General features: G+C 51.4%; 1 protein-coding gene across 2 annotated transcripts in view; it reads right to left on the bottom strand.

Moving 5' to 3' along the window:
* Positions 1 to 24968, bottom strand: part of Smox (spermine oxidase) — a 34290-nt gene extending 9322 nt beyond the window's left edge. The window contains exons 1-2 of one of the 2 annotated variants that reach the window (XM_032904251.1): positions 24795 to 24968; positions 4226 to 4459 (exon numbers count right to left, since the gene is read on the bottom strand). In XM_032904251.1, coding sequence (XP_032760142.1) covers positions 4226 to 4433 — 208 coding nt within the window. In that variant the 5' untranslated portion in view covers positions 4434 to 4459; positions 24795 to 24968. The remainder of the gene's footprint in view (positions 1 to 4225; positions 4460 to 24794) is intronic. The other variant, XM_032904252.1, reaches the window with a different exon arrangement.
* Between the last annotated feature and the right edge of the window lie 1134 nt (positions 24969 to 26102).

Below are 26102 nucleotides of genomic sequence, written 5' to 3'. Positions count from 1 at the left end.
TCCCAGCACAAGATGCCCCCTTCCAACACTTCTAGGACAGAAGAGAGGACAACTCCATTTTCCTAGGATGGAGGAATACAATCCCAATCTCCAGGGAGATCCTTCCACACCGTGGGGCTGGCCCTGAGATTCTGTCAAGGAGGGCTAAGAGTACTCCTGGATTCAAGAGGTAAGGGGCCTAGGAATCCACCCCACCTTCTCATCCCTGGCCACAACAGCAATAGCAGCAGATCTGAGGTAACTGTCTCTGACCTGAGCCTCAGTTTCTTCTTCAGATGCCATAAAGCTGTGAGGCAGCTTTCCCTGCCTAGCTTCCAGAGAGGTTAAAATAGTGCAGAGAGCAGAGAAACAGTTTGTAGTGGTCAGGCTCAAGATGGTAAACTTTCTGTCAAATTCACAATAATGTCTCCTACTTCATGTATACTCCTCTGGACAAAAGTAACTGTCCTGCCTTCCACTGAGAGGCAGGGTCTACCCCCTGAATTTGGGTTAAACTCACGACTTGCTCTGACTAGCAGAATGTGGTAGGAGTTGTATTTGCAGCCTCAGAGCCTAGAGCTCGAGGGGCCTGACTTAGTTATTAGTCTTTCTATTGTTGATATAAAACACCACGGCCATAAACAACTCAGGAAGGAAAGGGTTTGCTTCAGCTTACTCTTCCACCTCACAGCCCATCACTGAGGGAAGTCAGGACAGCAACCCAAACAGGGCAGGAACCTGGAGGCAGGAGCTGATGCAGAGGCAACAGAGGGGCGTTGCTTACTGGCTTGCTCCATGCTTTGCCCAGCCTGCTTTCTTATAGCGCCCGGGACCACCTGCACACGGTGGTATCACCTACAGAGAGCTGAGCCCTTCCACGTCAGTCATCAATCAAGATGTACCACAGGCCAATTTAGTGGAGGGTGTGGGGTGGCTTCAAAATTGATGTTCCCTCCTCCAAAATGGCTCCAGCTTGTGTCAAGCTGACAAAAAACTAGCCAGCACTCTAAACTAACAACTATAGAAAGAAACAGAGGTTCACCTTGCTAGGAATATGAGCCCAGACCAAAGCCTACACTTCCTACCAGACAAGACAGTAAGGCCGTCTTCGAGATGCTAACCAACTTGAGTGACATTTCCAAGTGACCCCGACATGCAGGAATCAAGGCAAAGCCACCAAAAGACCCAGCTACCTGAATCCTGCCCACATGTCCATTCCACAGATTCTGAGTAAACAAACTGACTTCGTAAGCTCTTATATCTGGGGTGGCTTGTTCCATAGCTGTCTGACACAGCCTAAGGGCAGTAGTTTTGCCCTCGCCCCAAGGAGTAAGCAGGTCCTCCTTATTTGCATGCCTTCCCTTTCTTGGAATGTTTCTAATTAAGCCCCAGTTCCTAAAAATAGCCCTGCAACATGAATGTGCCTACAACAGCCTCATGCTGTAGCTAGAAGAGTTGCCTGGTGTCTCGGAAAGAGGCAGGCCCCCTTGTGTAGGAAAAGTAGGCAGACTAAAGGACACCAAAAACAAAAAGTCCAGGACCTTGCCCACAGGAGCTGCCTGCTGGCCAGGGAGGGCACTCCAGAGCCTCAGGCCTGGAAGTCCCCTGAGTGTCTGTTCTACTTTGAGCTCCCAACAGGAGCAGAGCGAGAATACCAATATTATTATTGCTATTACAATTACTATGAATTTGTTTTTAGCCAGTGCTGCACATGTAGGCAGTACGGTACCAGCCACCCACTCCTCTCCAGAAACCCTCCTGACTGTTCACTCATGACTACTCATCTTGCTTTGTGACCCACTGGACTGAGGTTGACCAGGACTCTGTGGTGAGACCAGAGGTCCAGAGCTATCTGCGGGAGCCTGGTGGGCTCAGCAGTGAGAATGAGTGAACACAGTAGTTGCTCTCTCTCCCAGAGTCTATTAACAGCTAACAGTTGAGAGGGAAAACAGCCATTTGAGAAGGAACCGAACCCTTACCCTGGCACAGTAGGGAGCTCCAAACCACACAGAGACTGGGCAGGGTTAAAGCAAGGAGCGGCCTTTCCTGTCTCTAGATGTTCTTCAACTGTGAGATGAGGAGAAGAGCAGGGCCAGGTCAAGGTTTGCCAGGAGTGAGAGGAACAGAATATGGCCACCACCAAGGATGCTTCTCCCACTCACTTCCATCTCCGCCACACCTGTATTCCCAAGGGCACCAGGCACCACCTCGTGCCTCCTCACCTCCTAGCAAGTGGTGTCCTCAGAGCTGGCTCTGGACCCCTGCTCTCACTACTGACAGGGACATGGCCACCATGCCATGCTGCCATCGACACACTGGGTTCTGGCCTACCTGTCTACATACAACACAGGTGCCCTGCCCAGCATGTTCTCCCCTATCCCTTCACATGTATTTTCCACACAGATAGTCTCTCCCTCTTCTCTGCCCTGCAAGTTTCCCATCTGGTCTTCTGCCACCCTGTGCCCTCCCTGAATGGTCTCAGTTGTCAGCTGCCCCAGGGACTGGGCCACCTATCTCCCCATCTTCTGTTTCTATGTCAAACTCTGAAGAGCTCACAAGAATCATAAATGGGACTGCTCTTCCCTGAGGCTGCCAGCCAGCCAATCAACAGTGAGCAAAGAGCACTGGGGCTCGTTGGCTGCCCCAGCCTGACAAGAACTTTGGACGGCACTTTCATTCTTACTGCCAAGTGTCACCCAAGTTTGTGCCTGAGAAGGAGAGACAAAACCTCATGGCTCTGGGGAAGACTGTTCCTGTGACCAAGAGATCTATGAGAGGAGAGTGTGTCCTTGATGCCCGCTGGCTCCCTGCCTGACCACCTGTGTAAGCAAGTGAGTATGCACACTGTGCACGGGAGCACAAAACCCTCTAGAGAGCAACTGCGGCAGCTCAGGCCTTAGGAGGCAAAGAACTGGAGCTCCAAGGCCCACCTGCCCTGGAGACGGACTGACCCGTCTCGAAACGGAAGACGAAGCTGGGAGATGGCTCAGCTGAAAGCGCTTCCACAAAAACATGCGGGCCTCAGTTAGATCCCCCAAACCCATGTAAAAACTCCACACCTATAGTCAGTAGAAGCAGGAAGACCCTTAGGGCTTACTGGCCAGCCAGACTAGCAGAAAACTTTAGTTCCAGGTTCACTGAGGAAACAGAGACACTGTCTCAAAACATTAAGTTAGAAAGCAATTGAGGAAGGCAACCAATGTCGTCACTCTAGTGTCTAAACACACGCACGTGCACGCGCACACACACACACAGACCATACACATTCACTCATGTACAGCACACTCACACACACACTCACAGAGTTCACACTCATACATAGCACACAAACTCATACATGCTCACACACACACTCACGGACACATACACGTTCACTCACATATACACAGACACACACACACATATAGCATGTACACATACTTACACATAGCACACATACACATTCACTCATGCACAGCACACACACACTCATGCAGCACACTTTCACACCAACCCACACACACACACAGACAGACAGACACACACACACACAGACACACACAGACACACACACACACACACACACACACACACACACACACACACACACACACACACACACACACACAGGAGCCAAATCTCTCACATACTCCAGGTCACTGCACGTTTTCTCAATGGGTCATATTCATACTCCCAACTCACTTGACTCACTACTGGCCGAACACCTCACACAGGCTGTGGCCGTGGGAGCCCTGATCTCCAGCTCCATTTCAGAAAATATCTAGAACCCGAGCACTTTCTTCCCAGCCCAGGGGCAAGTCTCTCCTCTGGCTGCAACATGGACAGATCTTCTTTACAGACAATCCTAACACACATCGCCCACAAGGAAGCCTAAAATCCCCCTTCCACTCTAATAACCCTAGTCCTGTTGCCTGGTCCTCAGTCATGATACACTAACTTGTACTAAAGACTAATCAGAACTTACACATGTACCCTCCCTCCTGTGACATTAGAAGTAAGTACCCACAGTTCTTAGATAGTATGTCCTCCCCAACAAACATTGCCAACTCCAACTCTAACACCAAGCAGCATTCTCCAAAATGGGATGTCAGAGCAAGGGGCTAAGGAAGCTTCTGGAAAGCACCCACATGGGTGCATGATCAAATACTTATCCCAAGGAAAGATTAAATTAGTAAGATTTGAGGTAGGACTGGGGTTGGGGGGGAAAGGTGGCCTACAGCAGTACCTGGGTCTGAGTGATGCTTACCAAGTTTCACGCTCTGCACACGGCCCCCAATGTGGCTGGAAGCCTCAAGCACAGTGACATCCGTGAAGCCCTGCTCCAGAAGTGCTCGAGCTGCAGCCAGGCCAGCCAAGCCGGCGCCGATCACCACCACACGAGGCTGTCCCCTTCTCCGTAGGCCACGACTGAGAGGGTCATCCGCACTGTCGCCACTGGATTCACAACTTTGCATACCGTCCGTGCTCACTTTCTAGGAGCCTGTGACAAGAGAGGGGAGGGGTAGGGGTCGGCTCTCACTGCAAGCTGCCCTCACTCCCTAAAGACCTGATCAAGAAGAGAGACCCTCCAAAAATGCAGAAAGGGAGACAGGAAAGGGCAGAGAGATAGGACAGCCAAGGAGGAAATGTGTTTTAGGATCTACCAACAAGAGGTGAAATCCATCAATCCCACTCTCAAATCTCTTTAAGCTGTGCCTGTTCCCTGGCCACAAGTCTAAAGTAGGACAAGAGGTGACCTGAGAAGAGATGACCAAGTCCCGAGGTCCTGTTCAACTGTTCAACCCTGAGTGTCTGCTCTCTGTGCCAACCCCAGGCTACTCACACAGACATCAGGATACTCACACATACCAGAAATACTTGCACGGGCTCCAGAATGATCACACCAGCCCAGGACACTCTTACACACAGCGCTGGGCTCTGTCCCTGGCTCTCACCTGGCACCTCCCTAGTACGCTCTTCCCCCTTACGTCTTTCTCCTCTCTGCTTTTTGGCTGGCCTTCTGAGTATCAGTGAGGTGGCAATGTGGTGGGAAGGACAAAGTCTTCACCTCCCTGTTCCTCCAGAAAGTGCTAGTATCCAACAATCCTTGCTATTCTGGGCAGGTCCTTTCCCCATCCACCCAGGCCCCCAGTCACCACAAAGCAGCAATGAACCCAGGAAACACTGGACTGTGATGACCCGTGGCACCAGACAGCAGACATCAAATTGACAGTTACACACTGCCAGCTGAGAGACGCCAGACTGGGCAGCTGGTAATGAGGGGCAAGAAGGTGGCCCAGGCTGCAATGCACTGCTCCTCTAGTCCCAGAAAGACCAAGCTGCTTTGGAACTCAGCTCCTACCCTATCCCTTACATTCCCTGACTCAAGCAACGTCAAAGTCCAGTTATCTTTGCTAAGGTTTGAGTCAGAGATGCTGCAGAACTTAATAGCACCAAGATCGAACAAGGAAATAAATGCAGGTGGATGGAAGCTGCTAGACTACAGACCAAGAAGCAAATAAAAACCTGTCACCCACACCCATGAAGCAAGCATGGCTTTTTCCAGACAAAGCAATCCACTTTTAAGAATCAACTGGAGGGGCTGGGGATTTAGCTCAGCAGTAGAGCGCTTACCTAGGAAGTGCAAGGCCCTGGGTTGGTCCCCAGCTCCGAAAAAAAAAAAACCAAAAAAAAAAAAAAAAAAAAAAAAAGAATCAACTGGAGATGCAGGGCACATCCCACCAAATAGACATGTCAAAGACATTTATAGCTTTATCACACTAACCAAACCTGGAAAATTACCCAAAAGTGGTGACTCATAACAGATGCATGGGCTATGTAGTACTCTCATCCCATGCAAAACTCAGCAACCACAGAAAAGAGCTGCTGTGCTCCAACAGCACAGATGCACCTACAAACATGTGACCGAACCAGAGGTCAGACACCTAGCAGCACTTACTGTATGGCTCCATTTACATGAAGTTCGGGGAAAGGCAAGCAATCTGTTGGGGACAGATTAAAGGAAAGTGGAGGTGAATGAGAAGGAGGGAGCTTCCTGCAGTGGAGGGAGCATATCTACCTTGGTCTGAACGGAGGTTACACGGCATGTCAAGATATGTCCACTTCCAGCTGACGTTTCCATTTTCCCCGAGACAGTGTCCTCTAACACTTGCAGGTTTAGCAAAATAGGTGCTTTGCTTCCTAAATATGCTCAGGCTAAGAGGCTGCTTCTCCCCCAACTTATTCCACGTGATGTATGGGCCTCGACAGAAGTGCCTCCTCTCCTAGTGCACCTCCTATTCCACTCCCAGACTCAACTGGTCAAGTCAGGGTAGACTACAGGCAGATGGCGCTAGAGAACCAGAATCCCGCCCAGGCAATCCAGGCTTTGCCGGCCACTAATAGGTGGGCACGAGCCTTTCCTGCTTCCTCCTCCTCCGCTACCCTCTTCCCCTTCTTTTAGGCCCCCACCCTCCAGGGAACATGCCAAGCAGGACTGTCTGGAGTCTCTCCCTCCCCCCTTTAGAGGCCCAGGTTCCTGTGCACTAAATTTAGAGGTGAGGATGTGGCGGATTGCACGCGCTGGCAGGGTCAGTGGTGATGCCACCGGAAGTCTGCCAGTCACCGCCAACGCCGTGACAAGCTAGTAAACAGAGCACTGCGGAGGGCCTGCGTCAGCTGTAAGGATACCAGAGTGCCCATGCACCAGGTGAGACCTGACACGGCTGCGTGCTCCAGCCCACATTCTGGAAGAGTGGGGATTCCCCTTTACAGCACCCCTGCCCCAGGGACACTCCAACAGCCTAGTTTTTTTTGTTTTTTTTTTTTTTTTTTTTTTGTTTTTTTTTTTTTGTTTTGTTTTGTTTTTTTGTTTTTTTGTTTTTGTTTTTTGTTTTTTTTGCAATAAAGGGGCGGAAAGGCGGCAGTGTTTGTAAAGCTTATGAGTGGAGCCACGACTTGAAATGCTACTTTGTAGAGCAGGTGTAACAAGGATTGAACTAGAATTCCCACACTGACTGTGGCCACATATACCAGTAATTCCAGTACTGGGAAGGAAGGAAGATCATGAGGTTCAAGCTAACCTGGGCTATATGGAAAGATATTATCTAAAAAGAAAAAGAAAAAAACTAGGGAGGTGGGTCCTGTTTATCACAGGATCCCTGAGACTACCTTCTAAACCAGAACAGTCTACTCTTCCCCTAAGCATGACTGGATGTTCCCCACTACACTGCTGTGACTGTCAAATGCAGTTGTCATAGGCTGACTGTCAGCATTTAAGGACCTGACACATGAAGGACGTGTGCTGCAGATACACTGTGACAGGGTTCTGAAATGGACCACAGGCCACCTTAAATATGACTGCAGAAAGAACCCTCCACTCCCAACACCATCTCAGAGACCTTGAACATGGGTATCAGATGCAAACAGCACAGGACCTACGGGTCCCTGAACCACTGACCTTCCCTTCACAGCTAACTCCACAGTACCGGTCTTCCGTAAGTCTTGTCCCAAACCGGTTCCATCCACCCTTGCTGCCCACAAGAAGCCAGAGGCACCACACACACAGAGCCACAGATGACAGGAATGTCTACCGTGGCCCTCTTACCACCTTATGTCTATACAACCTGAGACCCAACTAAAAAATAGGAGAAGACATATCCAGAAAGCCTGCAGTGCTGGGCTCAGTCAACCTTTGCTGTTGGTTTTTATCATTTTCCCCACTTGGGTTGTTTTGGGGTTTGTTTTTATGTTTGTTTTGTTTTTCTTTTCTTTGAGGGGGCAGAGAGAGGGAGGAAGGTAGAGAGAGGGAGGGATAGAAGGAGAGAGGGGGGAGAGAGGGAGAGGGAGGGAGAAAGGGAGAGGGAGGGAGGGAGAAAGGGAGGGAAGGAGAGAAACTGTCTTACTGAGGAAGAATTTAAACAGTCCTTGGTGCATGCCTGTCCCCTTTTCGCCTTGATCTGTATGCACAGGAGAAACAGAACGGCCTGTACCAGCCCACAGATAAAGGAATGAAGAAAAAGTGCTGGCTCAGCCAGGCAGTGAGGGAGGAGGAGGGGAGCTGAGAGCTCTGAACAATAGACACTTGCCTTCTTGCTCCGGCCTCCATGGTAAATTGGGGCGGGAAGGGGGGTGTCTAGGGCTTCCTGCCCAGCATCCATATCCCCGAGCAGGCCAAGCCCCAAAGCTTCAAGAAATTGAGTCAGCCAGAGCATGAATACCTGTCTTCAAAATACCCCACTGCCTCCAGACAGCACTTTCCCAGCCACAGGCCCCAGCTTCCCAGTGTCAGCCCCTCCTCCACACCTGATCTTGCTGAGCCCAGAAATGCCAGAACTCAGCTGGGGTAGCACACATATTCCTGCTCTCACCCCATCCACAGCCCCCGGAGTCAAAGTTGTGGGTGTCCTTAGCAGAAGATCCCCTTTGTCCACTGAGCCAACCCATGTCATCCTTACAGGCCAAACAATGTCGCCTCTAACCCCAATGTCCTCAGGGACTGACCCTCCAGCTCACTCTCTCTGAACTCAACCTTCCTAATGGTGTGACCCTTCAATACAGTTCCTCATGCCACAGTGACCTCCCCACCATAAAATTATCTCATCGCTACTTCTTAACTGTAGTTTTGCGACTGGTTATGAATCATTACGTAAATATTTGCGTTTTCTGACTGTCTTAGGTGACCCCTATGAAAGGGTCATTCGACCCCAAAGGGGTTGCAACCCATAGATTGAGAACCCCTGCTCTAACTATGCTCTAAGAGAGCTATGGCGAGACCTCACTAATAAGACCAGACTACAACCCAGCAATTCATTGAGCACCTACTCTACAACAAACACAGGAAAGCCATTTATCCTCAGGCTCTGCTGACTTCAGTTCTCACAAAATACTCCCCTCCACACACAACATAAACCCCTAGCTCTCCTCCAAAGCCTTGGGCTTCCCCCACCACCACCACCACCACCACCTAATGGCCGGAAGCAAGCATTCACTTTCCTTGCCCTACATCGAAGAAGCCGCCTCTAGGTTCTGACCACACAGTTCTCACCAGGACTGTGGAGCTGTGGACCGCAGGCCCCACATACTGGCTCTTAAGAACAACTACCTAGCGGTCCCCAGGACACGGGTGTCTCACTGGGGAGATCGATTACTGTCTCGTGTCTCAGAACTGAGGCTGCAGCTTCCTGGTCACTGAGCGAGGCTGGATTCCGGGCTGGACTGGTAATTCTACAGGAAGTGAGCATGGCCACAGCCTGAGAGACACTACCTTGCAGCTCAGCAGCCCAGTCTGTGTAGACACCCCTTCCTCAGCAAGGGACCACCTTTGCCTCTCCCGCTTATCCACAGGTCACCGTGTCACTGACTGTGATTACTGCTGCAAATACGATGCCACTGGCAACTACCTCCACCTTTCAAAGACACAAAACATCCTGCCCATCCTGGGACCCTCTGAACACAAGGCTTTTTGTTGTTTTGGTTTTCTGTTTTTTGGATGTTTGTTTTCTGTTTGTTTGTATTCCCTCCATCGGGCACCTGAGATGAGGTGCTTCTCAGGTCACCCAGTCTGGATTTCCTCACTGCTGCCTACAGAAGAGGAAGGCGCCAAGGTCACCAGACCCCTCCTCACTTCACCTCCTTAGAATCCAGAATCACACCAGCTGAAACCCTCCGAACTAGGTCATCCCTTCTCACCAGCATCCCTCCTCTCCCTGAAGCCCTGTGCTCACTCGTGAGAGTTCTACCCAGGCCACGGGTGACCTCAGCTGTGGGAGCCAGTGTATCTGCACCCTGGACTTTGTGACTCTCCAACAGGTAGGACTAACGGCCAGCTGCTTCTTCCTTACAGGAAGCTCTTTCCAAGCTTCTAGCAGGAGGAAAGGGTGAAAGGAGGAAGCTGGGGCTCGTCCAGGGGGACATCTTCGGCCTGCCTGGCAGGGCTGCCGAGGATTTGGAATCTTGAGACCCCCCAGACAATGAAATTATTCTTCTAAGGTAAAAAAGAAAGAAAGAAGGGGGGAAAAACACTCCCAGAAATCCCACACCAGCTGCCTTGCTGTGCTGGCAAACAAAGGGGCTCTGTGTCTGTGCAGGGCTCCTCCCACCCTCCAGTCTGGGGCAGGCCGCCCCAGCCTCCCTGCCAGACCCTTCCCAGCCTTCTCAGCCAGTCACAGTGAGTACAAGGCACAGCACCACCAAACCAGAGGGGCCAGGCCAATGGACAGGAATAGAGATGTAAACACAGTGGGCAGAATAGGGCAGCCAGGCTCAGTATCCTACTTGCTGGCTAAGGGATACCTAGGCCAGGGCCTGCCTTTCCCTAGGCCTCATCTGGCCAACGCTTCTGAACTCACCCCAAGAATATCAAATATGCTCCCACCTCCTGGGGTTACATATCTCAGCCCCACCTGACACCACTGCCAGTCTTTGAGTTTCTCTATCTGTCTATGGGGCAAGTCCACCTTCATGTGAACTTCTGGGAGAATTAAAACAAGACAGCACAGGAGAGAAATGTGCTATCTCACAAAGGGAGCATGAAGAAAGGAGGTCCCCAGAGGACCCTTACAGAGGCTGGGGCACCCTCTAAGATCCCAAAGCCCCACTGCATGTAAAATAACCCAGAGCTCTGAGCTCAAGAGTCCAGCATCAGTTCTAGCCCCAATGCAAACAGGATCTTCACCTTGAGGTCAATCAAATCCTGACGACTTGACTCCCAGCCCAATCCTGTCTATGTCAGAGCCCCTCAACCCTGACTCTGCCTGACCATCCTACGCAGAATCCATGGCCATTGAGCAACTCCAAATTCGCAACAAGGAAGCAGGTACCTCACTTCACAGACCAGCAGCGTCCCTCATGACGGCCCTGATGAGGACTACAGCCCTAACTTCCTCCTGGTGCCTGGCTTCTCTCCAAGCACCGAGCCTTTGTTATGCACATCTTCCCTCAAAATGTAGTTCTGAAAAGTTTCTAAAAAGTTCTAAAAAGTTTCTGGTAAACCTGTTTCAGAAGGAGAGAAGAGCCGGCCCCCACGCCCACCCCACCCCCACCCCTACCCCCATGGCAGCTCTGACTGGAGTGGAAGGGACAGAGTGTACACACCCCCTCATGGAAGCAGTAGGCAGGCGTGGGAGGTGCACTGGGAGAGGTGATCACCCTGGGCCAGACTCAGTTCCCTGCTACACTGCAAAGTAGAAATGGACATCAAGTACTTTTATAGCTCCCTGAAAGGGCAGGTCCAAAGGGAAGCCCAGCTGGGGGATCACCAAGAAAAGATAGCTCTCACTCACTGATAATCACAAATAGCCCCTCCACCACAGTTGTCATGTACGTTCTGAGATGTGGTCACCAACTTTTCAATACCGGTTACTGGAATTTCTACCATCACTTACTGGATGGGTGACAGATTAACTGACTTTTGGGTTTTGTTAATTTGACACAAGTTAGAGTCATTGGTAAAAGACCTCGCCTGACCAAACTGCCTGTGGGCAAGTCTGTAACGCATTGTCCTGATTAATGACGTAAAGGGGTCACGTCCATTGTGGGTGGGGTCACCACTGTGTGGGTGGTCTCGGGTTCTTACTGTAAGAAAGCAGGCCAGCAAGCCTGAGGAGTAAGTCAGTAAGCAGTATGCCCCATTGTCAGTTCCTGCCTTGGCTTCCTTTCTCGGACTGCGACTCTGGACATGTGGGCCAAATAAACCCTTTCTCCCCAAGTTAGTTTTTGGTACGTGACCTCATCAGCAAAATGGGCTGTGCTACAGTGCACGCAGAGGCCTAGAGCCCGCACATAACAGCAAGAGTTCTTCATTCTTCCGCAGGAGAAGACTGAACCAGGTGAAAAGACGTGGGTGGAGCTTGAAGGAGACCATCCAGTAAAGGTCTCAGATCCTCCCCTCACACTAATTAATTTAAAAGCAGGAATATGAAGCTTGACAGGGCTCCCCACTTGGAAAATTGCTGTTTTATATAAGGTAGAAGAGAAAGGTCAGCCCGTATCCCACCTGCCCCAGGTCCCTGAGTGCATGGGCGCTGGCTTCCCAGATGCCCCTACTGAAGTCCTCTCCTCTTGAGGTGACCTCTGTAGCTAAGAGGATATTGCAGAAATAATGTGACACCTACACGTGGGTTATGAAAGACACAGTGGTCGTGCCACCTTGACAAGCAGAAGTGGCCTGGCTTGGGAGCAGATTCTCCAGCTCCAGAGACTTCAGATGCCGGTACCTCCTGGGAGATCCTGAGCTAGAACGAACCCAGCTCATTTTCTGCATCCTCATTCCTGACTCACGGAAGAGCTACGGGTGATGGTTTCACTGTTTTAAAACTGCTAACTTTGAGACAATTTGTTGCCCTGAATAGCCTTCGGTCTCCTATCTAGGAAGCCTTAAGGGGGAGATCCCCAGGTAATACCTCCATCACGTGGGGGCTCCATCCCCACCGGTCTGAAAACCAGAACTAGAAACCAAGCCTAATGGTTTACAAGCCCCTCTGACAGGAACATTACAGTTGCCAAGAGATGTCTACAAACACCTATACTCACACTGACTCACTTAAGTCAGACTCCACAGACTAGGAACACAAACACGGGTATTATTTTAGGATCACCTGTGAAGCTAATTTCAAACCAAGGCTCTAGAGCAGACTTCAAATGCAGAGACGCCAGGTGACTGATGATATTATCAGAGGAGGAGGGTGACAGAGCTGAGGCCAGGCCATGGTCAAGGTCCCCTTTGATGTTGGCATTGTCTAGCTCCCGAAGTCCTCGGTAGCCCAGGTCTGGAATACCCCTCAGGCCATGACTGCCCTTACATATAACACCACACTCATCCATGTCTTCTTCACCCTCGTCTACTGCCTCTTCCTCTGCAGGAATGGCCCCAAGACATCGGGCTGGAGTCTAACCGAACAAGCCCGGAAAGCCCTTTCTCATCCCTAAAGTAGAAACAGCTGTAACAGTTGGCCTGCCTGCTCCTATGCTCCCTGTCAGAAGTACTCGGTGAGATCTATATTTGCATGTAAGATTCACTGGCCTTGTACTGCATTTGACCCTGTGGAGGACAGAACATCAAATTATGGAGACAGCGCTGAGGCTCAGAGCTGGTTAACTCAGAGGTACAGCAGGCAGCTGAGAGCCAGACTGGGGAACCTAATACAGGCAGGGAAGGAGTCGGTTCCGTTCCTAGATGGTGGCACTTAGAGATACTGCTGATGCGAATAACTCACGAGACCAAGACTGCTGACTGTCTTCCCTACCCAAGATCTCCTGCTGAGCCCCGAGGCTCTGGGTCCCAGACGCACATACCTGACCTTCCTTCTATGCCTCAAGAGTTGGGAAGAGACATGTCAACATGAGTGGGGAGGACACATCCCACCTTCTCCTCAGAGTCTTCAGCCACACCCATGAGTCTCGTGGAGACAAGAGGTACAGACAAGCCCTGTGCTATTCCTAGGGAGAGACCAGCCCCATGCCCACCCCACCCTCCCACTGGATGATAGGATACCCTATGAACAGCATCCCCACCCCTTCTCTCCAAAAGAAAAGGAGTCATAGAGTCACTCAAACAAGGGCATACAGGCCTCAGTCTCCACAGGCTGTGTTCCAGTGGATGTGGAGTCTGGGTGGGCACGGGACATGTGGGTGGGATGTGGTAAGTTTCTTGTTAAAGCACATGGGTATTCTAGGCCTGGGCTGGGCAGATCTTAAGCGACTGGATATATAGCACAAAACAAGTCTGAGAAAAACTATGTTGAGCCAACGCCAGGTAGAAGGGGCATTCGTTGAGCAAGTTTTATTGAGTGTCACTCTGTGGCCGCCCTGGGCACCAGGACTACAGAAAAGCTAGACAAGTCAGATCTTACAAGGCCCACAAACAAAGAGGTCAGGGTGGAGGGCAGGGGCAGCACTGGCACACAGGAAGTGAGAATGCTGTGTGAACCTCCCGGAACTTACTGAGAGGCAGGATGTGGAGCCGAGGCAGGCCAGCATGACCACAGTGACCAGTCATGACACTGCAGGGATAAACCCAGACTAATTCTTTGTTATCTGTCTAGCTGACCCTTTTACCCCTTGTGATAAGTCTAGGGTGTGAGTGAGATAAAAAAAAAAAAAAAAAAAAAACTACCCAAGGCCAAATACCTGCTACAGGCCCCACTGGCTAAGGGGTAAAAAGCCTGGACTCTGTCCCTGAGCCCTGTTCTCCTGCCAGGGTCGTCACCAAAGATGGGCAAGCTTCTACAAGTCACAGTCTGCAGCACACCCCCAAAACACAATAGAGCTGTGCTGGGTGTCACCTGCAGTGACATGGCACTACCTCGAGAGGCAAACGTACCCACCATCACCTGCAGACACAGGCCAACCCACTCCGGATGTGAGTCATCCGGCCCACGGCCAGATACAACAGACCCATCCTTGGTGTCCTGAAAGACCGACACCTAGGACACGTAAACTGGCAGGTGAAGGGGTGGCTTCCCCACAGGCTGGCGCTGGGACAAAGGAGACCAGCACAGTCAGCACGTTCTGCTGACTCTTTAAAACCACTTGCAAAAAGAAACGAAGCCGTGAACACAACTCAGCCACTCAGCTCCCCCTCACCCTCAGTGGCCCTCGTGACTCTGCACAAAGCCCAACTGTGCGTGACTGTAGCCCCGGGGGAGGGGTCTCCAACAAGCCTATCCTCTCCCCTGAGTCACAGGGCCGCCACCTCACCCAGCTGAAGACTTGTGCTCCCTGCATGCAAAGTACAGAGCTGTCTAAGGTTGGCTGGATCTGGAGAGCATTTGCAAGGAGGGAGTTCTTGTCTTCAATAAACCCCTTTCTAGCAAAACCACCGCTCAAAGGTCCACTCATTACACCATGAACTACAAAGTTGAGGTATGTGATCACACACAGCATTTGCATTAACAAACTAACCACCCCCCACCCCCCAATCCAACGAGAAATGAACACCAAAGCAAACAGACTGCTATTGGGTTTTAATATTCTGTACCAAGCCCTCTGCTAGACTCTCCGTTCACTGCATCCTTCACGGTCACAAGCACCCTGCCACCCATTGTACAGATGAGGAAACAGGTAAAGATGAGACAGGTGGAGACTACCCAGGGCCAGATTCTGATCTTTATTCAGGTCTCCGACCCTCACCCTCACCACCCCACCCTGAGAAACAATCCCAAGGGCTGTCCCAGGCAAGCTATTCTCTCATGCTCATGGCTCTCTCTCTCTCTCTCTCTCTCTCTCTCCATGGACTGTCACTGCACACATTATCCCAGGCACTTGGGGCTAGGAAGAATCCTCTCAAAGCCTGGCAGTTCACCCAGTGGCACAGACAAAACCTGGGACTGTCACTAGAAGGCCACCTCTTGGCCTGGGTACCTATCAGGGTGGGCCATAGGGCACTCTAGTCTCCCCGCCCCTGGGGCTAGCTTAGGCTAGACAGGCAAACACCATGTCGGACTCAGTCTTTAGCCTTGGTTCCTCCTTCATAAACAGGGTATGGGGTATGGCAATGTTGCTTTGCCTGGCCAAATGGAAACTCCAAGACAACCCACGACCCCCACTAAAAGTCATTCACCTCCTCTCACTAGCCCAAGACTTCCCCCTCCTGGTGACTTCAGGCTGCTAACAAGTGCACAGGACCAGCCACCAAAGGGCCCTTCACAATATGCAAGCAGGTAGCATAACCCACACACAAACAAGCAGGCTAAACTCAATGGTGTTCCCAGCAAAGCCTACAGCCGGGTCCAGGGCCTGTGACAGATCCCATAAAACACCTGGGGAGTTAGGGCGCTGAGTCCTTTTGTTAAGTTCAAAGAGACTGAGCAACTCCCTGCTTTTGAAGTCAGGTCTGCTCAAGACACTCTGCCAATATTGTCACCGAGCAAGTTGAAGGTTCAGAGAATAGTGCCAAACCCCTTCTTCCTGCTGAATGTCCCAGTTGGTCTGCACAGCAACCTTCCATATCACAGAGGAGGAAATGGGAGTTCAGAAAGGTTATATAAGTCATCCTAGGAGACGCTGCTAAGCCTGGTCTTCACTCTTACTTTCATGAGAGTCACATTGGACTCCTTCCCAAAACTACCCTTCAAGCTCCAAACCTTCCTGCATGATGCATGCTTTCTAAGTTCATTTACCAAAGTTAAGGATAGTGAGTCCGTAATAATGTACCGAATAACGAGAGCCTCCTCTTACACTTTCTTCAGAGTGTTTGCCCACACGACACCCTAGGTGTCTCCTGCCAGCATCATCCTAAAATCTATCTGACTGGGAACTAGGATTTTACCAGCCTTCCAAGGCCAACAACCTTAGCTCCTGAATCAAGACAGCAAACATATGAGCCAAGTAGGGGTGGGGCACAGTTGAAGGTTTGGGTGCAGGTTCTAGGGTGGGGAGGAGTTGATAAGGAGAATCAAGCCAGATGGCCCAGAACCTGGGTTTGACCAGTGTCCCCTTTATCAAGAGAGTAGCCCAGGACTCAGCTTGAGGGGTGGGGGCACTAGCTCATAGCTAGCATCAGTGGCTATGTTCTTTGTTGTGTTTTCTAATAAACCCCAAGAAGCAGGCAGAGAATGAATGGCAGGGGTATGATGCCCTACACCAGGCCAGTCAGCTATGCTTAAATGATGCAAATGCTTTTCTTCAACCTCTAACCTTGGTCCTTCACCCCTGGACTTACAGAGAGCCCAGGGCTCCAGCCTGTTTGAGGAGACAAGAGCAAGGGCAAAGGACACAATGGGGAGACACACCACAGGGCTGGGCTGAGGCTGGCGGGAAGTCCCACTGAGCATCCTCTTCCAAGATTTTCCTGTGGAACCAAAGCAGCAGCACCAGGGGGTGATCACCTGACGCTGCGAAGTCTGGACCCTCCTCCAGGACTGCTGGGACGCCACACCTCGTCTCTCAACCTGAGCTGATCAACAAAGAGTCTTCACACTTTGTTGGAGGGAAAAGGTGTCGGAGCTGTCCCCACCAGTCACAGGGAGGTGGGGGGGCAGGCACCCTGAACACCACCTCTTCCCCCTCCTGTGCTGACTACACCCACTCTGGGAAAGCCAGAGTGAGATCCTAATATTCTGCCTCTGAGGATATGGGTCACATTAGCAATCCAACAGCTACCAAGGAACCCTGTACCCCACCTGTTCACTGTGTACCCTAAAAGTGATTCTCACTAAATCACTGTCCTCAATGGCTCCCCAGGGCCTAAGTAACTAATAAGGTTCCTACCAGTCTCTTATATTTTATTGTCTGTTATTGCTACTAATTTTTTGTTGTTGTTGTTTAAGTTCTGAGGTAGGGTCTCACTCTATAACCCAACCTGAAACTCTCGGCAGCTTCCTAGCCCTGGGATGGCACACAGTTAACACATGTCCTGCTTGGTCACTGTCTTCTCTCAGGGATCCTCTGACTCCCAGCCCCAAGCCTGTGATGTCTTACCCCTCTCTCCTATATCCTCACCCTACTGGCCACTACTCCTGAAGCCAGTCCCTGTGGCACAGTTCCCACTCTTCCTCTTCCTAAGCAATGTACTGGTTCAGCAGGGATCCACCACCTTGGGGGTATCTCTGCTAGCTTTTATGCCTCTCTTATCCTGGGTTCTGCCTGGAGACATCACTTCCATCTGTTTTTCTTTTTAAAGATTTATTTTATTTATATGAGCACACTGTGGCTGTCTTCAGACACACCAGAAGAGGGCACTAGATCTCATTATAGATGATTGTGAGCCACCATGTGGTTGCTGGGATTTGAACTCAGGACCTCTGGAAGAGCGGTCATTGCTCTTAACCACTGAGCCACCTTGCCCTCCATCCGTGTGTTGATCACACTAGTCAAAACTTCAAGCCGGTGTTCCAACACAGCCCTTCAAAGGCGACAATATTACCCCATGGCATAAGTAAGAAACTGAGTCACAGGGAGCGTCAGCTTCGTGCCCAAAGATCACAACCTTGCTCAAGTAACTTCTGAATAAGAGGGTGAGGAGTAGAACATCAAAAAAGCAGCAGGGTGGGTGGTGTAACACAGGCAGAAGCCCCTTCCGGATCAGAAGATCCGGGCCTGCTATCACCCTGCCCTGGACATCACATTAGGCGTTCTGGGTCCCTCAGTCACTCACCTGACGAAGACAGCAATGAGCAGAGGAGGCAAAGACCAGCTCTGGGCTGAGAACCCTCCTGCAAAGCCCGACTGTGGATTGTGCCTGTCCTACCAAGCCTCCCTCTCTCAGGAAACTAGCCCTCAACCTTCCTTTCCTCCCACGGTGTTTGTGGTCTCCAGTGAGCAGCATCCTTCCACACCAGCCATCCCCACAGAGAATTTTCCTGCCAGTAAGATAATTAGGAGATCTTTGAAAACACATATTCCCTTAGCCAAATCATCCTGAGAAACATGAGATCGTCTTTCTTTCCTATACAACTTGTCTGGACCTCCAGTTCTCATGAACACAGCGTGACCCTCCCACAAGACCCGCCCATTTCTTCTCTTATCCCTAAGGAGACTTGGAGCAGCCTTTGAGAAATGTTGCCCCCTCACCCCTCAGGAAGGCCTGGCAAAGTGGGGAGACAGGTTTGGCTGTACCCTTCTTTGAAGAGTTGGTAGAACACCTGTAGAGCTTAACATTAAAGCAGGCCAACCCCAGCCCTGCCAGCCCCTCTGGGCACAGGGTGGCATTCACCTTCAGTGTCCGTCTTCCCACCTTTTGCCGGAGAGTGGTGACTCCATGCTGGTGATGCCAGCATCTAATAGGACCTCAACTGACTTTAGGCTGTGCTGAGCCAGGACAGCAAGGAGCCTTGGGAGAGCCCAAAGCAAGACAGACAGTTTTCCACACAAATTAGTCAGTCTCCTGCCTCATTAGCACACAACTTTTAATGGTCAACCAGAACTTAGGTGTATTAAGCTGCTACTCTGGAAATACACAGCGCCCCACCCAACAAACTCTGTGACATCACTCCATGGGGGAACAGAACCTCTCTGTTTACAGACAAGGAAGCTGAGATGGCAAAGGAAGCAGACACTTGTCTGCAGTGCTTCAGTCAGGCCCTGACTCCCAAAGACACTGGGGAGGTGACCTGAGCAGAGTAAGACCACAGCCGCAGCTCACGTGACCACGGACAGCAGCCACAGGGTTTCCCAAAGGGAAGGAGAATGACAGAGGGCTTGTCAGAAGTGTCAGAGCTGTGCTGGAGCTGAAGCCAGCTACCGCCCCATCTCTCACTCCGCCCTGGCTAGAGGAAGGGTGCTCACCCCAGATTGGCTACCCTACCAGACTATGCTGCAAGCAGAGATAAGGTGCCCTGCCTACCATCGACACATCGCCCTGTCAGACCCAGTCACCCTAGAAACCCCATTTTGCTCCTGAAGCTCTAAGAAATCAGGCCTGAGCTGCCAGCCTCTGAGTCCCACTCCCCATAGGTCCTTCATCTAGCCCTACTTCACGCAGGCCACCCAAGCATCCTGTACCCTCCTTTCCCCACAAAGGTAGCTCTGAAGTCTGCCAAACAGTCCACAAGGGACTGAGGGGACCCGTTTTAGGTCCCATCTAAATTGAGTCTGTCCCACAGGACACAGATCTAAATTCACTGCACAGACAGTGAACAATGGATTAGCAATTCTGCATAAGCACTTACAAATGCAGAGTCCCAGTCGGGCATAGTGCACACCTTTAATCCCAGCACTCTGCAGACAGAGGCAGGCGGGTCTCAGAGAAAAGAGAGAGAGAGAGAGAGAGAGAGAGAGATTGAGAGAGAGAGAGTGTGTGTGTGTGTGTGTGTGTGTGTGTGTGAGAGAGAAAGAGAGGGAGAGAGACAGACAGAGACAGAGAGAGACAGAGACAGAGAGAGAGAGAGAGAGAGAGAGAGAGAGAGAGAGAGAGAGACAAAGAGAGACAGAGACAGAGAGACAGAGAGACAGAGAGAGAGAGACAGAGAGAGATGTGTACATGTAGACTCCCAGGCCTCACTCCAGACCCACTCACTCAATCAGACAGGACTTGCATTTTAGTAAGTTGAGCAGGTGGTACATCTGTGTTCATGTTTGAGAACCATTTTTTTTTTAAACCACAGCTCTAATCATATCATGGCAGCCGTGGCCTAGAACCTTTGGTGGTTTCCTGGGGCCTGGTAGAAGTCCAGACTTTGCAGCTGAGCAATCAAGTCTCTTCCCAGCCTGGCTCAACCCACTTGGCCAGGTTTGACCTCCCTGCCCACCCTGTAATGTCCTCGGACTTCAGGACACCCTCAAAGCACCACTTCTTCCAGGAAGCGTCTCCGAACTACACCTGGCATGGCTCTTTATTTCCTGAACAGTGAGGACCACACCCTTTGTCCCTGCTGCCTCTGAACACCAGACTGGGCACGGAAGATCCCAAGTGCCAATGACATCTAAGAAGTCCCAGTGTCCAGCTCAGACTCTGCCCTCGCCTCCAATTCAGCAAAGTAGGATACAGGCATAAACAGGCAGTCACCCCTTCCTCCCCCTCCTCCTCCTCCCTCTCCCCTCCTCCAACTTCCTGACAACCATAGCGATGTGCTTGGTGTATGTCTCAGTTTCCCTAAATGCAGAAGAGAATGTCCAACAGTCCTACTTTCCCTTCTTAGGATGGGGGATCTGCCCAAGTGGGGAAATAAATCCCTAAACACTGGGGCTCAAGATTTGTAATAAACATCATGTCTGTGTGGTGAGCAGCCCCTCCTTAGCCAGCCAGGGCCCTAGGGGTGGTCATGTCTAGACGTGTCCTGGAAAAGGCTCCCAGACACTGCTGTCCTGGCCTGGGTCTCAGAACCTGTACCCCTTAGAAAACCCCTGAGAACATAGTCCTACAAAACTGCTGACCTCCACAGCCTCCAGGGGCAAAAAGTCTCTCTCACCCCATTTTACAGAAAGGCAGAAAGAGGCCAATGGCACTTGCAGTCCTCCTCTATCCCTCAGCTCTGTATCCGCATAGCCCACCTCAGACCCCAGCTGGGCTCCAGAGCCAAGATGGAAGCACTACCTCACTGCTCTAGGCAGAGTCAGAAAGAGGCTGGATGTCTACAGAGCCCCCTAAACCCTGTCCTCTCCACGGAGGGGGAATTCAAAGAAGCAAAGACAGGGACCTAAACCAAGAGGTGACATTTAATTAGTGTTTAGAATCACAGAGTCCCACTACCACCAAAAAAAAAAAAAAAAAAAAAAAGACCTGCTCTCAGTGTACATGAACCCCTATTACTTGACCTGGGTCTCGAATTCATTGCAGAAGAGAAAGTGAGGTCAGAAGCAGAGACTTGGTAGCCCACTCCAAGCAGTAACTCCAGCTTTAGAGGGTATCAGGCACCCTGCAGGCAGGAAAGGCCCTTGCTTATTAGGAAGCCCTCCACTGGCCCAAATCCTAGAGCCATGGGAGAAGTGGCCTGGATTCCAGAGCCAGACCTCTCACTCTGACACTCTTAATCGGAATACTGTGCCTCCAGTCTGCCCTCAATCAAATGAAGAAAAGGCAACCATGTAAGTTGCTAAGAGCATTGAAAGAGTCAATACCTGCAGAGTCCTTAAAACGATATCTAGTGCCCACTGAGCACACTAGGACCTTGCCCTACCCACTTGCCCTTGGCTACGGTTCCCCTTCCTCGGGATGCCCTCTTGCTCACACCTATGCCAGTTCATGGCCCTTTCTAGATATGCCAGCCTCAGATATGAATTGTCAGCTCCTAGTCCAGCACCTGACCCAGAGTGACCTTTGGGTCCATCCTAGATTCATCCATCAAGATCCCAACTCCCTTTCCTTCTATATCATCGGTCCCCTGGCTCTCCCCCTCTACCCTGAAGTGTTGGCCCCATGACTCAACACTCCAGTAACTATTCTGTATGAACTGGAAAGTTGTGGATACCACGATGAGGGTTCATAAAGAGGCATACCCCTCAAACCCAGCTTCTTCTCCCCCTCAACTCCCTGCCACCCTGGGTCTGAGCATGCAGCAGCTACCCAAGGGAATGGGCTGAAAATAAATACCAGGCTGTCCCCATGTCCTGAATTAGAGAGCCTGCTTTCTACATTGCTAATACCCACTGCTTCAATCTCCCCCGCCCCCTGTCTCTCTCTCTGTCTGTCTCTCTGTCTCTCTCTGTCTCTGTCTCTCTCTCTCTCTCTCTCTCTCACACACACACACACACACACACACACACACACACACACACACACACACACACACACACAAGAAAGCAAAGGAAATCTTTTTAGCTGCAATTGACAGTGATCCCCATGTGACTGGTCTCCCCTTGTTAGACAGGAATGACCCCAAAGCACCCACATCTTCTCTGCTTCCCCTTTTCACATCCTACTGGCTGGCTCACGTTCTTGCATCAATTTTCACAACTGCTTTTGTGGAAACAAAATAAAAACCTTCAGGATCACTTAAAGCTACAGGAGTCTCCTGTGCTAACTGTACTACTCAGGGTTTCCTGAGTGTTACCTACAAGGCACTAATCAGGAGGCCCCAGGTATGGCCATGGGCCAACCAACCAGTCAAGGTTCTAGCCCTTAAGAAGCCAAACAAAATCAAGACAACTAGAACAAAGGGTTATCAGCTCTTACACATAAAATAAAGTTACATATACATCAAGTTCTATAATGAGTCATGTTGGGGGGGCTCTCTACACAGGCTAGAATGGTGTCTGGGGGAAGGTATACTTAAATTTAGAACTAAAAAATTATAAGCAAAGTATGCCCAGTAAAAGCACTGAGGAAAAAAAAAATCTTCAAGTCAAAGAAGATACCACAAGCAAAATCCCTAGGTCAGGAAAAAGTTTAGGGTGTTGAAGAGATAGAAGTGACTCAATGTATCCCTTAGGGAGAATATAAAGGTGTCAAGAGTCAAATAAGGCTGGGAGGTCATCAGTGGCCACATGACAGAGGGTCAACTAGGCCAAGGGAAAGCTCTGAGATTTTTATTCAAGTGTAATAAGAAGCCATCAAGGCATAAAATGATCTGATCAAAATGTTCTATGTTATTCTTGCTGCTCCGTTAAAAATAGATGCGAAGGCGATAAGTGTGTGTGCACTGGGAGAGGGCTACTACGATATTTAGGAAGACTAAAAAGGTGGCTCGGCATGGGGCAGTAGCCTGAGGGGAGAGAAATGGAATCGCAGCATGGAGAACAGGCCCTAGGTGGGCTCTGTGGAAAGGACCAAAAGGCCTTGTTCTAGGACTGGTTGTGAAAGGTGGGTAGAAAGGAGTCCGTGCTGCCTGTCCTAAGAGATGGGTAGATTACCAGCCACTCTCAGATGTCAGGACCCAAGAGGATCCGGCCCCACGGATTGTTAGGATTCTGCTTCCGTCCACGTTTGGACATCAGAAGACTGGTAGGAACCAGCTGAAGCCAGAGACAAAATCTGCCACTGAATATCGGGAGCACGAAATCATTTAAGATCTTTGTGTTCTGGGCTAGAGAGGTGGCTCATGGGTTAAGCGCACTAGCTGCTCTTCCAGGGAACCAGGAGTTCAGTTCCCAGCACCCACATGACAGCTTACTTGTAAATGCAGTTCCAGGGATCTGACAACCTCACAAACAGACATGCAGGCAAAATACTAGTGCGCATAAAATAAGTCAAAACAGAGATCTTTGTGTTCATAAATTAATTGTTTTTTAATGATAAGAAAGAATGAAAACAGGCAAAAAGTGATCGGAGGATGGAGAGAAGGGAAGTTGGGGAGAGTAGGTACTGGGAACAGAACCCTGGGGTCCTCCAACATTTAACAGCGAAATGAAGGGGAAAGGAGCAGGTTAAGGCAGGCTGGCAGGAGGGAGGAACTGGAGCACACAGAGAAAGATACAACTCTAGGACAGAGCTTTCTAGGAGACGCTGCAAGGCAAGCAAAACCTGCTAGAGCGGCCCTGGATGGACTGCGAGGAGGAAAGGGTGCTTGTCTCTTAGGGACACTGCTAAAGTCAGCACTTCCGAGAAGATCATTGTGATGGGAATTGGGTCCTTGGCTGAAGAGGGGTGAGGTTCAAAGCCAAAAGGGGAGACTGAAATGAGAGGGCGGACAATGACTGTTCTCAAGACCTGCTGGGTGAGAAATGCCAGGGACACATAAGGGGATGGTCATGGGGCCCAAGAGCCCAAGAGGAAGCGGCCCCTCAAGCCCTGTAACGCTCCTTCCTCTGGAAGAGGAAAGGGACAGAGGTAGCAGAACACAAATAAATGAGGACCATTCACACACTTTCTTGACCTTCTCTTTACCCCCAGCCCGGGTGACACCTGCTGTTTCCCCCAAGCTCGGTCAAGTGAACACCAAGCGGGACCCTGCCTGCCACTACAGTAGGTTCCTCCAACAACCTATGGGCAGGGCTCGCCAAGGGCCAGCCACTGCGCGGTTTGCTCCTGGTACAAGACCCAAAGGTCCGCACACCGCTCACCTGCTCCACAGCCGCGCCACCTCCAAGCCGGTGGCCGGCCTCCGCACCCATTCCCGGCGAAGCCACTGCTCCAACGCGCCCTACCGTTCGTCAGCCTGGCTCCGGCCAAGCCGGGCAGCCTGCGAGCCCCGGGGCAGCCTGCGAGCCCCGGGGCAGCCCGCGGAAGAGCTGCTCCCCATTCCTCCAGCTGTCCCAAGGAGACCGGCAGAAGCCCAGCCACCGCCGCCACAAACTGTGTTCCCTCCCCTCCACAGCGCACACCCTCCGAGCCGCCCGAATGCCTCGCCGGCTTTGTCTGCGCCGCGGCGCGGGGCGTCCGGGGGATGCGGCCCGGACCCCGGGGTCGGGGCCAGCCGGGGCAGCCTCCTCTGCCCACCGTTCGCCGCCGGCCTCCATCCGGAGCCCCTCGCCTGCGCCGCTCCGCGGCTGCCTGCGCCCGGGTCCGGGAGGCCGCGCCGTACCTTTCCCTGCGGAGCGGGGGAGCGTCTTCGCGAGCGGCCTCGGCCTCTCCGCCTCCCCTCCTCCGCAGCCACCGGGCTTCCTCCTGCAGCCGCCGCCGGGACCGTAGGGCCGAGCCAGCCGCCGCGGCCTGTGCGGGGCCCCGCTCCGCCTCGCGTCCCCGGCCCACCCCGCCTGTGCGCTCCGCCCCGGGCCCGCCCACCGGGGGCGGGGAGCCGGAGGCCACCCAGCCTGGAGTTGCCGGCGGCACAGGCACCTGCGCTCCCCTATCTCGCAAATGGGACGCCTCACCCACCTATCCGCCCAGGAACAGAGCCAGCCCCACGCTGCCCCGCCCTGCGAGGCCGAAGAGGTCTTCTGGCACTGTAGGAGCGCCGCGCCCGCCTCAGTTTACCTAGACACTGCCGCCCTTTCGAAAGGAAGGGAGAAAGGGCCCCTCTTGTCCAGGGCTATCTCTCCTGCAGATCACAGTTGGGTGTCCGCGTGAACCAGGAACCTCAGGTGAAAGGAAAAGAATGCACAGCCCATAGTCTGAAGTGGCCCTTTTTAAAAAGTGCATTACCCTAGTAAAACCCCCAAAACTTTTAATAAAAGCCAACGTTAATACTTTTTCCTTTTTTAAAAAAAATATAATTGTTTAGAAATTATTTTTAGCCGGTGGTAGTGGCACATGCCTTCAATTCGGTGATTCTCAAACTTTCTAATGCTGACACAATTTAATACATTTCCTCGTGTGGTGACCCCCCCAACCATAAAATTGTTGCTACTTCATAGCTGTAATGTTGCTAGTGTCATGAATTGTAATGTAAACATCTGGAATGCAACCCCTAAGAAAGGTCGTTGGACCCGAAAGGGTTTGCGACCCACAGGTTAAGGACTGCTGCGTATTTCCTGTAGAACAGGCAGGTGGATCTCTGAGTTCAAAGTCAGCCTGGACCACAGAGTAAGTTCAGGACAGCCAGAGTCAAACAGAGAAATCCTGTCTTGAACCCGCACCCATCCACCCAAAAGAAAATTATTTGTTTATTCATCTCTGTATCCCCTAATCAGTTTTTCATGTTTTGCTGGCACTACACCAGGTCAACACATGATCCAAGGGGATACAAGCCCTTGGTGGCAGCAAAGTCCCTACTCTGAACTGTGTCTCAGGAGGGTGCCCTCCCCTAACTTCAACCTGAAACCAGCCAAGGCTGATCGCAGGTCACTATGGGTTCAGCCAGGAGAGAAACTGGATGTGAATCACATGCTTGTGATCCCAACCTCAGGAGGCCATGTCAGGAGAGCCACAGAGTTCAAGGCTAGCCTTGGCT

This window comes from Rattus rattus, chromosome 5, assembly GCF_011064425.1.
Source record: "Rattus rattus isolate New Zealand chromosome 5, Rrattus_CSIRO_v1, whole genome shotgun sequence".
Classification (NCBI taxonomy): domain Eukaryota; kingdom Metazoa; phylum Chordata; class Mammalia; order Rodentia; family Muridae; genus Rattus; species Rattus rattus.
Note: the sequence above shows the minus strand (reverse complement) of the source record. Positions and strands in the feature narration are given on the sequence as shown.